The sequence below is a fragment of the Pempheris klunzingeri genome, chromosome 17, assembly GCF_042242105.1.
Source record: "Pempheris klunzingeri isolate RE-2024b chromosome 17, fPemKlu1.hap1, whole genome shotgun sequence".
In the NCBI taxonomy this organism is placed as follows: domain Eukaryota; kingdom Metazoa; phylum Chordata; class Actinopteri; order Acropomatiformes; family Pempheridae; genus Pempheris; species Pempheris klunzingeri.
In genome coordinates this window covers 1485712-1498007 of record NC_092028.1, presented here as the reverse complement: position 1 = coordinate 1498007, position 12296 = coordinate 1485712, and the positions used below count along the sequence as shown (strand labels likewise).

Genomic DNA, 12296 nt, shown 5'->3' with positions numbered 1-12296 from the left:
TCACTGAACATTTATTTAGCCTAAAAAAGATGTTTCACATAAATACAAAATACTGACGATCACACAGAACGGGCTCAGCAGACACACATTCACACAGTAACTCCTCATCACGTCTGTCTGTCTTCACAGCTCAGCACACGTTCGCTCTTCTCCTCTGAGAAACACCTGCGGCCTGAAGCGGCAGTTTCCCATCATGCATCACAATCAGCTGTCGCCAAAAGCAGGAATATTTCCAAGGCTGAGATCAGACGAAACCGAGACGGCTAACACTGATTTCTAAACAGAAAATAAATATCATTCTATTTTCAGTATTGCAGCGACCAGTCTGCTGGGTAACTATGAACGTCGTCCTTTTATCACTTAAAACACAAACTCCAGTAAATCTGCACCTCGACAGTCCCTCGGTCACATGATCAGTCAGGCAGGCGGCTGGCGTCGCCGCTCAAGTTAACATCTGGAAACCAGCAGCCGTCGCTCACAGAGCAGAGAGACGACGGATGTTCTGTTCATCCTCCTCAGTGCTACATCACAAACACACACCTTTGATGGAGAACTCTGGTGTTTCTCCCCCATGATCCTCTGTGTCCACATCCTGGTGTCTGAGTGACTGGTAGGTAGTAAAAGTGTTGGAACTGGTCCAGTAGATCACCTCAGCCAGCAGACACCAAACGGGCTGCAATGGCTGCAACGTGATCCTTGTATAAAATATCTTTTGTTTAACCACACACAGCTGTTATGATGCTCTCTTCAAAGCCACCAGACTTTTACCGTGATCAGTTAGTAAGTTTGTTTTATTGTGTTGGATCCAAACCAACCCTTTAAAATAACAGTCACACAGTCACATAATCACACTGACTGATGGAGGCAGCAGCAGAGCAGCAGCTCCTGTGTCCTGTTCTCTAAAATCCCTGTTTTAGTGAATGTAGTCTGGTGTGTGTGCTGTTTGTGGTTAAACCAAAAGGATCTTCCAGGTCTCTCTCTGTAGGGATCCTTTCCATGATGCTGTCACACACTTAGAATAACACTCTGAGCCTGTCAGTGGATCAAACAAGCTCTTTTAGTGGACCTACTGTGATCAGGTGCAGTTGTCCCAAAGGATCACGTTGCAGCCATTGCAGCCCGTTTGGTGTCTGCTGGCTGAGGTGATCTACTGGACCAGTTCCAACACTTTTACTACCTACCAGTCACTCACACACCAGGATGTGGACACAGAGGACCAGGGGGAGAAACAGGAGTTAGGCTTTAAAGAGCTAAAAATAAATAGATAAGTAAACATGAAGGCATGTTTGATCAGGTCAGTGCGACTGTAGCTGCCTATAAACTCCACCTCGTCCCGATGGGGAGAACACAAAGTGCTTTAAAGACGCTCAGCAGGAGGAACGAAGGGAAAGAGTCAGCAGGAATGTGAACAAGTCTTTGTCGGCTGCACGTTACGGTTCGACAGGCGCCGCTAGTCCTCAGAAGTCCGACTATTCAGGTTGTTACTCTCCGCCTCAGTGAAGCGCTGCACCACAAGCCAGCGGGCGCCAAACATGTTTCCACTGCATCTTCACGTCTGCACGGACACTTGATGGATGGATTTTGCCACGTTGACAAACAATAACTCTGAGGTACTTATACTGGAGTATTTCCTGATACTATGATTTACTAGATTAGGATTTCACATAAAAACGTGATCCGATTATGAGACATGATTAATTCTTAAAGATTAAACAGCACACATCAGCAATAATAATCCACATACATATGTATAACATACATAATAATACTCCACAGTGAAAAGGGCCATTCTGCAGAACATGTACTGACTGACTTGAAGTTTATTTTGCCAATAAATATTCTGCACTTGTATACTTTTAGAAGCACCGGTGACTTTCTACATTGTGGTATTTGCATTTTCCTGTTTTATACTTTGTTTAGAATCTGAGCTTTTCTTCCAACTCTGGTTGAAAATCACTTTCACCAGTTTACAGACTGCTGCCTGCAGGGACGTTAAGCTGTTGGCTGACAACAGATCAGAACCACAGGTATTTCAACGTGCTTCTGTCTGCGGCCCGCTGGCTTGTGACGCTCTCAGCTTCAGTAAAAGCAGAGTTCAGCGGAGTGACGCCTCTGTTTGCTCCTGAACCGACCAATCAGGCGTTGGCCACGAAGCACATGTCCTTCTTCAAGTGTATCTGCAGGCCGCTGGCGCTGGTGAACGTCTTGGCGCACTGAGCGCAGCGGTACGGTTTCTCTCCTGAATGCGTGCGTTTGTGTTTCTTCATGGTGTCTCCGTCGCTGAAGGTGCGGCAGCAGAAGGGGCAGCTGTACGGCCGCTCCCCCGTGTGGATGCGCAGGTGTCGCCGCAGGTTTCCTCTCTGGCTGAAGCTCTTGGAGCAGAAGGTGCAGCGGTGCGGCCTCTCGCCCGTGTGCGTGCGCAGGTGACGCCGCAGGTCGGCCGACTGCGCGAAGGACTTGCAGCACCACTCGCAGGCGTAGGTCTTTCTCTTCTGCTCCAGGTGGAGGCGCAGGCTGCCGGCCTGGCCGAACGCCTCGCCACAGCGGGGGCAGCGATGGACGAGCTCGGGGATGAAACCCGCCGCTGAGCCGTCGTCAGCTGCAGCCTTCTCCTGAGAGGACTTCCTGTTCCGACGAGGCTCGTGGGGCTCTGCGTGCACCGCCGCCGTCCTGTCTGCTTCGGTTCTGTTTCTGAAACTCGAGTGCTCCTGTGTGCCGCCAGTGTGTGCGCTCACAGAGTCCGTGTGACCTTCGGGTTCAGTCACTTTGTATTCCTCGGGCTCGGTCTTGATGAGAGCGGGGGCCCGGGCCCGGGGCTCCTCTCTGAGAGCAGGAACCTCAACGTGGACTTTAGGGCCCGAGGCGGGGGGAGGAATCAGGGAGGAGTGAGAAGGAAGAGGCGAAGCTTTCCCAAACGCCTCCAGCTGAGGGTCCGGCTTCAGCGCCGGCTCCCAGGCCTCAGCGGGGTTCTTGTCCCCCGGCGGGAGCATCGGCCCCGGGGACGTGTCGCTCTGGACCGACAGTAACTGCACAGAAACCAGCTGCTCATGTGTCGGCTTGGCCGTGTTGGCCGGAGGCTGTCTGGGCTGCTTCAGGGTGGAGTCTGGCTCCTCTGATCGGGGCCTCGGCTCCTGGTCCCGGGGCAGCTGCTCAGGGGTCACAAAACCAAGACTGGACCTGGTCGACCCTGGAAGAACGGACAACAACACAACAGTCAATATGGCAGTATTAACAACCATCAGCAGATTGTTTTGGCGGACACTTTCCTCCAGCAGGCTTCAATCACTTGTGCTCCAACACACTTGTATAGAATAAACTCCACCCTTTGTATTCACGGACTGTGCCTTTAAGGCTTTAAACCTGCAAACTAAAAGTGAACCCCCTCAGTAGTCTCAAGTCTAGAGCAACATGGATGGAGTTCTACTTATAAATCAGTTTGTGCTGCCCAGCGGTAATTAATAATGCAAATATACACGGAATTCCCCTTTAATGGAAACATGAATAAGCCAGTGCATTAAAGTTTAATCAAGTACGCTGGTTTGCCAGGAGCCCACAACAGAGGATCTGTTGACCTGCCGAGAGAGAACGTCACGCCAGACTCCATTCGATAGTTGGGCAAATCAATCTAATGTTGTCTTAGGTGAAACATAGAGCTCAACATCATTTGTAATTTCAACAAATTCTCTAAAGGTGCATTTCAAAAGTTAATTCGGCACATTTCAGATGATCATCAAAGCAGCGCTTCCCATTTTCAATAGCTGACTCCAATGTCGGAACCTCAGCTGATGCTCGGAGGGAAAAGGGGATGTTAACAAGCAAATGACCACGATTAGTCACACCTGTCGTCAAATTTAGACCAAATTGGTGTAACTTACGGGAGCCGAATTTAAAACCGGCTGCTTGACTACACGTGCGAAGCTTAAAGTCCGTGTTACAGTCGGTATTTAAAATGAATTCGCTTTGAAAGATTAAACTGGACTTATTTTTCAGGGCAGTTTGGAACGCTGCTCCCGCACAGCTCGCCTCGGAGCTAGCTGACTAGCCCGGCCCTTACTCAGCCACTCCGTCTCGGCCTCCAGCAGCAGGATGTCCCGCAGCTGCCTCCGCAGGCTCTCGTTCTCCCGCTTGGTCCTGGCGGTCTCCTCCCGGTACTCGGTCACCGTGTCCTCCACCACGTCCAGGATCTCCTTCACCACCACCGTCAGCCGCTCCGTCAGGTAGGCGTTCAGTAGCTGCAGTTTGGTCATTTTGGAACCATGAACAGCTGCGGCAGCATCCACACCGGAAACAGAACCGGACAACAACAAACGGGACCGGAAAAGCTCGTTCTGTTGTCCGCACTCGGCGTTCCTTCACAATAAAAGCGTAAAAATAATCTAAATTTACAAAAACATTCTTAATACACTTTACACATAAAAATGAACACTATGTTACTGTTGTTTGTAATAATCACACCAATCATAAGTTATACATGTTGACATTGATAGTCATATTATTTTATATATATATATATATATATATATATATATTCTTTCAAACTGTTTCTTATCAGGAAAATAATGAGTTTTTAAATTATTATTCATCTATTTATTTGACATTTGGGGGATTTCATGAAAATCAGCAGGTCACTATCTTACCGATTCAATATGATCAAAATATGTATCTTAAAGATGAACTTTATTGACACGAAAGGTAGGAAAAGTGTTTGACTAGTCAAAGTTGTAGCCCACACTATGACACTGTAAGAAAATGATCATTTTATCCATCAGTCTTCTACCGTTTCTTCATATTTTCTCACTCTGAAACTTTGTTTGAACATTGTAGTGATTTTTGATGTCTGATGCCTGAAGCACAATCAAACACCACACTTGACGTACACTATATTCTACTGTATCTACACCGGTTCTGTGTAGATAAAGGAGGTCCAACATTTAAACAGATTTAAATCATGTGTATTATCCTGTTTTTAACATTACATCTTTAAAACATACTACAGGTCAGATCCTTGGTTGGAAACTTAAAGAGAGATCTGGGGGTTTCAACAATGAGTGTGTGGTTGCTGTGATACAGTTTAGTTTGGTCAGGGCTGATGGGATATGTAGTGTTTGTCAGGAGTGGGTGCTGCTGGATTTTCCCCCAGTTTGACAAGTTTAAAACGTGGGGTTACGGTTCCTGACTGTGGCCACTGGAGGGGAGCAAACACTCAGTATTACTCTCAATAAACTCCACAGCGAAACTCTCCAAATGAAACAGTGAAGTGAGACACGAGAAACACTCAGTTCATCTTTGTTCTTTATTCCATTAAGACTTTGCATGTTTAATCTCCTATAACTGAGCTCCTGATGAACACAGACACTCCTCTACTCCCAGTCACATGGAAGAATTCACTGCGCTGATTAGTTCATTGATCAAACAGCTTTGATTTCTGAATAATCGTCGAAACATGAATGGTGAAAAATGAATGGTTAAATCTTCTCAAATGAAAGACGACATTTAAAAAGCACCAAAGGCTCTGGGGGGGAGGAGGAGGAGGAGGAGGAGGAGGAAGAAGAGGGGGGGGGGGGGGGACAGCAGGGGTGGAGAAGGGGGAAGAGAAGGAGGAAAGGGAAGAGGAGGAGGAGAAAGAAGAGCAGGAGAATGAAAAGGAGGAAGGGAGAGGAGGAGGAAGAAGAAAGGAGGAGAAGAAGGAGGGGGAGGAAGGGCAAAGGGGGAGGAGGAGGAAGAAGAGGAGGAGGAGGAAAAGGAAGAGGAGGAGGAGGAGAGGAAGAAGAGCAGGAGAATGAAGAGGAGGAGGGGGAGGAAGAGCAAAGGGGGAAGGAGAAGGGAGTGGAGGAGGAGGAAGAAGAAAGGAGGAAGAGGAGGAGGAGGAGAGGAAGAAGAGCAGGAGGAAGAAGAGGAGGAGGGGGAGGAGGAGGAAGAAGAAAGGAGGAGAAGAAGGAGGGGGAGGAAGAGCAAAGGGGGGAGGAGAAGGGAGTGGAGGAAGAGGAAGAAGAAAGGAAGCAAAGGAGGAGGAGGAGGAGAGGAAGAAGAGCAGGAGAATGAAGAGGAGGAGGAGGAAAAGGAAGAGGAGGAGAAGGAGAGGAAGAAGAGCAGGAGGAAGAGGAGGAGATGGAGGAAGAGCAAAGAGTGGAAGAGAAGAAGGAGGATGAAGAGGGGAGGAAGAAGAGCCAGGGGAGAAGGAGGGAGGAGGTGAGGTGAAAACACACCTGCAGTTACAGGACATCACCACAGGGGGCGCCAGAGAGGCAGAAGCAGCCCTCTGTCACCTGAGCTGCTGATTGGTCAGCAGAGACTTCCTGGAGCTCTGACACACTCGGCTGCTTCACCTCAGACTCAGAGGTCCACAACACAGCAGGAGGCCCCAGAAGAATACTGTCAGGTCGTCAGCGGCCAGAGACAAATAAAGTTTGATCTTGTTTGAATTGTTCCATGAATCACACACATGATGTTTAACGGTCGACCAGACATTTCTCAAGTCGGCAACGTCTCAAAAACTGAAGCGTCAAACTGAAAATACGTCATCAGAGAGACGACACCCGTCGTGGCGTGGCGTCCAGCTAGCCTTTAGCGGCGCTGAAGCTGCTCTGAGTGTGTTTGGTATCAGGATGTGGTCCCAGCAGCAGGTGGAGGGTCTGATCCTTCTGGTCCTTCTGGTCAAAGGACCAGGAGTCTGTGATCAAACACAGCAGCTCAGATAACGGTGCGTTAGCGTAGCGTAGTTAGCTCGCTAGCTAGCAGGAGACCAGAGGATGAAGCTCACTGAGCGGTGTGACGCCAAACTAAACGGTTCTTCACCACAAACTGAGACTTTACTCACATGTAGAATCATCATGTGAGAGATTCAGGGAACAATTCAAACAGGATCTAAACTTTATTCGTGTCTCGCTGTTTGACGACCGGACAGATTTTTCCCCATATGGGTTCCTATCATGGTTCTTCGTATGGCAAGCACAAAGGGCCAATTATTGTGAAAGCCACTTTTCACGGCGCTGCGCTGATTCTTCTGTTCTGCACAGGAAGTATGAAAAGTGGTGAGGATTGGCACTCTCCTCTTGCCGTACGTGCCTCCATGTTGACCCATAACCAGATCGCTATCAGAGAGCGAATAACACTAACTCTTATTCCCCTCACTCACACGTGTCGAGGCGGACAGGTAGACGGCTCACCTGTCGGACCCTGAACCAGCCGCCATCTTTATTTCTTTACATTCTTTACATCCAGACACTGACACCGTACAGACCTTATTTCTTTAAATGTCAAGTTGATTTCTTAACATCTCTGTATTTATCTATTATAGAAAGATCACATAAAGACTCATAGGTTCAGTTATTGATACCTGATCAGAGCGCTAATAATAATGAACCGTATGAATATTGATTTGGTTCCCAGTGCAGAGCCTGTGACTGGTGCATTGTTGGGTTTGTGCTCCGTCAGCAGAAACACAGCAGGATGGGGACAGAAAAACGGTGCAGCGAGTCAGCCATTTTTAGCCAGGAGGACACAGGAAGCGGGCTCGTCTGATTTCAAAATAAGAGTATGTATATCGTATGGTTGTAGGTTAAACACACTCTAAATTAAAAATGACAAAAAGAAAGACATGGCGTCAATCTGACAGCTTTAGTGACTCTAACTAAAGGTGATTAATGCTGCGGTATCAGTGCTTTTACTGCTCAAGTCTTTTATTGTGAAAGTGTAGACAGGCAGTGGCTTCAGCTTCAGTCCAGCTTCACCCTGGTGGGAGATGGAGAGGAAAGAAGCTACTGTACTGCAAGTGCTGCCTCCTTCATACACACACACACACACACACACACACACACTCTTAAAGCACCCCTCCCTTTCCTTTTACCTCTTGCAGTGGAACAGACAGAAGCTGCTGCAGCGACTTCCCACCTCTCTGCATCACCAGAAATCTACAGAACAGTAATAAATCTGAAAGAAAAAACAACAGGAACAGGCTAAAGAGCCATTCCACCATTTCTTTAAAGCTCTGACAGGGTGTTGAAGCCTGACTCCTGTTTTTCCACTACTGCTGCTGCACTCACACCAGAGGATTGGACCTCCTGCAGAGATGATCGTCACCCTGCAGCTTCCTGTAGACTAGGACCAGGTAAGAGCTCGGCTGCTGTGGGGAGAAAACATGCTAATTTCACGTGTTGGGTGTGTAAAACGTGTGTGTCTGCTGCTGCTGCTGCTACAGAAAGTCAGTGGGTGTGTCGGCTTCCTTCAGCTCAGCCTGCATCACTCCTCCATCTGGATTTCTCCCCTTTTCTTTTGTCTGATTTGGTGCATTTGTACAGCAAGTGTGTGTGTTTGTGTGTGTGTGTGTGTGTGTGTGTGTGTGTCATGCTCATGCATCAGTGTGTGTTAATTATGTATTAAATGTGGTTGGAGTCATGCTGCATTCCCGGCAATACATCCCAGTTTTCCAGCTCCGGTGCTGCACACCAAATGTCATTTATTATTCTTGTATTTTTCTACACAAGCAGGAATAATTACTGATCCTGCATCATATTTGTAGTTTAGCTGTTTCCTTTTGTTTCCCGTAAGGAAAAAAGAGAATTCGGTTAGTTTGGATCACTGCTGCTTGTGTTAACATTCGTGCCACGTCCTCCCTCCATGGGGACACAATGATCAAAATAAGGCTGCAACTCACGATTATTTTCACTGTCAGATTCACTGTTTTGTCGGACCAACGGTGAAGAAACACAAAAGTGTTCAATCTAAAAGCGAATCTTCACACTGGAGAAGCTTTAATAGGCACTTTAATCACATAAATGGCATTTTTCCTCAATAAAAGACTTAAAATGTATAAATGTTGAAGGCAGTCGGGTTTTTAAAATGTGGAAACACTCATACAGACGTTTGTTGGACTAGTTTTAAACATACCGGCTGGCTGAGCAGAACAAACTCAGTGAGGAGGTAAAATAAGTGGCAGAGTCTCTGCTTTATTGTGGATCGAAGTGTGTGAGGCTACAGTGACATGGCCGCCTCCAAAATCTGCTCCGTCGTCAAAGAGTGTGATGAAGCCGAGGTGGCAGCTGACGGAGAGGAGACACAAACTCAGACAGTCAGCGGGGCGAGACGCTCATTTCTGCTTCCCTGGGTCACAACAACAAACCAAAACGGGTCCTTTTCAGATGTTTCCTCCAAGCGGCTGCCACACATGAATAACGCTGGAGCTCTCGGGCCCTGCAGCAGAGCTGTTCTGGTCCAGATGGCCTCAGCCCAATCTGAAAATGCTGATAATGTAGCTCAAAGGCCAACTCTGATATTTTTACCCCTGGGTCCTATCTGTCCACATCCTGGTGTCTAAATGACTGGAAGGTCCTAAAAGTGTTGGAATTGGTCCAGTAGATCACCCTGACATTATTGAAAGGATCCCTACAGAGAGAAACCTGGAAGATCCTTTTGGTTTAACCACAAACAGCACACACACCAGACTACATTCACTAAAACAGGGATTTTAGAGAACAGGACACAGGAGCTGCTGGTCTACTGCTGCCTCGATAGGTTTGTTAGTTTGTGTTATTGTGTGACTTTGGTGATTTAAAGGGTTAGTTCAGATTAAACAAAATATTTATTTAACGCACAATAACACAAACAAACTAACAGATTGAGAAATCAACTCCTGTGTCCTGTTCTCTAAAATCCCTGTTTTAGTGAATGTAGTCTGGTGTGTGTGCTGTTTGTGGTTAAACCAAAAGGATCTTCCAGGTCTCTCTCTGTAGGGATCCTTTCCATGATGCTGTCACACACTTAGAATAACACTCTGAGCCTGTCAGTGGATCAAACAAGCTCTTTTAGTGGACCTACTGTGATCAGGTGCAGTTGTCCCAAAGGATCACGTTGCAGCCATTGCAGCCCGTTTGGTGGCTGCTGGCTGAGGTGATCTACTGGACCAGTTCCAACACTTTTACTACCTACCAGTCACTCAGACACCAGGATGTGGACACAGAGGACCCGGAGGGAGAAACACCAGAGCTCTCTTTAAGTTCCAGAGGTCTTTTTGTTGACCACACACACACCTGCTGTGTGATGATGATGACGGTGTAAACACACGTCAGAGTTAAACAGGTCACACTCTTCATCACTCTTCATATATGAAGGTTTGAAGCTATGAACCTTTATGCTGAGAGTATTTCCACATTTGTTCTTTGACTGCAGTGAAGAGGATCAGAGTTCTTCCTCCACTGCTGTTGGTCGGTGCTCCTGCATGTCTTCTGTTCAAAACCTGTGTCCAGGTTAAAATCAATTTATCCTAAGACCCTGTTTTTTTCTTCAAATGTCCTTCTGACATTAAAACTCTTTAAACAGGCTGATTGGGACTCAGCGTATTTTGGAACAGTCTGTATCTCAAATGATATCAAGTCCAAAGACTAAACAGGCAGGTGTGGAGGAAGCACTCAGATCCTTCAGTGTAGTAACAGTAGAAATACCACCAGTCTAAGATATATATATATATAATATGGACAGAAGGCAGAATGTTATATTACTCTGTTTATCACTAATGAATACTTGTTGTACTTCATCAGTGTGGAGCCAGTTTTAGACACTTTGTGCACCACATTAGTACAAGTAGTAGTAAAAGAACTTCAAACGTGACTAAAGATTTCTTTTGGTCGGTTTTTGGACTATATGATCGGATTTAACCCTGAGGAAACTCTGATTTAAGCCCAGAATCACTATTTTTAGGATGTTTGCCTCACAAATTAAGACTTTAATCTGAGAGAATTTCTGAGTTGTTTTGATTTAACAATCCCAGAGAATATTTGGGTTCTTTTATCGTAACTGTGTGAGGTTTTTCTTGTAAATTTAACTCCTGTATCTCCTATAATAGAGTTTTTTGTTCTCCTAAATTTACAACTTGAATCCCCTCCCCCCGCTCTGTGTTTGGATGTGTGGCCTCTCATACACTGTTGTGAGTATTTCCCTCTTAAATATAGCAGAAGAAGTATGAAGTTGCATAAAATGAAAATACTCGACTGGAGTACAAGTACCTCATAAGTGTAGTTAAGTACACACTTGAGTAAATGTACTCTCGTCTATTCCCCTAAAACTACAAACTCCAGAGGATTCAGAGGCTGAGCAGCCGTGGTCAGAGTATAGTATGAGGTCGATATCTGAGCTGGCTATGAAATAAACATCATCAGAGAGTCATTACGCTGCTGCGCGGGGCTGAAAGCAGCGGCCTGATGGCTCTAATGCTCCTCTCTTCCTGCTAATTTTCCCCCCTGACTCCTAAGTGTCCGACGCCGCTCTAATCCTGCCACTCACCGAGAGCACAAACCAAAGCAACAGCAGGTTAATTGCTGTGGGAGTCGGCCGTTTAGACCCCCCCGGCCCCCTTTTAAAGACCTGCCCCCCATTAATGATCCTGCAGCATTTCATTACAGACCTTTAACCTTTTCTTCAGCGCCGCATGTCAAAAAGGACAAAACGGGGTAATTGGAAAGTGTCCCCCAACTTCAGCTTTAATTCAGACTGTGGCTTCTCTGCTCGCATGTCACATGTTCTCAGCTCCACAGCATTTATCTGACAGATTTGGTGTCCAGATTATATGAGGAAACCCTGATAGGATCCTATGAAACAAAAAGCTTTGTTGTACCGTTAAACCACCTGACAGGCGACAAACTGAGTGAAATGAGCTCCAGTCACACGTTAGTACATCAATAATGATGATAATCCAATAGTCTAACACACAAAAATGTAACACTGACATATTTGTAAATCAGGGCCCTATTTGTGCATATTTTAAATGACTGGTAGGTAGTAAGTGTAAGTGTTGGAACTGGTCCAGTAGATCACCTCAGCCAGCAGACACCAAACGGGCTGCAATGGCTGCAACGTGATCCTTTGGGACAACTGCACCTGATCACAGTAGGTCCACTAAAAGAGCTTGTTTGATCCACTGACAGGCTCAGAGTGTTATTCTAAGTGTGTGACAGCATCATGGAAAGGATCCCTACAGAGAGAGACCTGGAAGATCCTTTTGGTTTAACCACAAACAGCACACACACCAGACTACATTCACTAAAACAGGGATTTTAGAGAACAGGACACAGGAGCTGCTGCCTCCATCTGTCAGTGTGTCTGTGTTATTGTGAGACAGTTGTTTTAAAGGGTTGGTTTGGATCCAACACAATAAAACAAACTTACTAATTGATCACGGTAAAATGACTGTTTTTGTCAATGGAGTCTGGTGGCTTTGAAGAGAGCATCATAACAGCTGTGTGTGGTTAAACAAAAGATATTTTATACAAGGATCACGTTGCAGCCATTGCAGCCCGTTTGGTGGC

General features: G+C 46.4%; 3 protein-coding genes across 3 annotated transcripts in view; 1 reads left to right on the top strand and 2 right to left on the bottom strand.

Moving 5' to 3' along the window:
- The window catches only part of LOC139216276 (NACHT, LRR and PYD domains-containing protein 12-like), a 169793-nt gene that overhangs the window by 116577 nt on the left and 40920 nt on the right, over window positions 1-12296 (bottom strand). The gene's annotated exons all lie outside the window — the stretch shown is intronic.
- On the bottom strand, window positions 2113-4279 carry LOC139216251 (zinc finger protein 358-like). Its single transcript, XM_070847341.1, has 2 exons — window positions 4055-4279; window positions 2113-3187 (listed from the first exon to the last, which is right to left on the bottom strand). The coding sequence occupies exons 1-2, from the start codon at window positions 4245-4247 to the stop codon at window positions 2136-2138; spliced, it is 1245 nt and encodes a 414-aa protein (XP_070703442.1). The 5' UTR covers window positions 4248-4279; the 3' UTR covers window positions 2113-2135.
- LOC139216250 (proline-rich transmembrane protein 2) overlaps window positions 6109-12296 on the top strand; it is a 28020-nt gene continuing 21832 nt past the window's right edge. Inside the window, exon 1 of the mRNA XM_070847339.1 lies at window positions 6109-6189. Within this exon, the coding sequence (XP_070703440.1) occupies window positions 6109-6189 (81 nt within the window). The remainder of the gene's footprint in view (window positions 6190-12296) is intronic.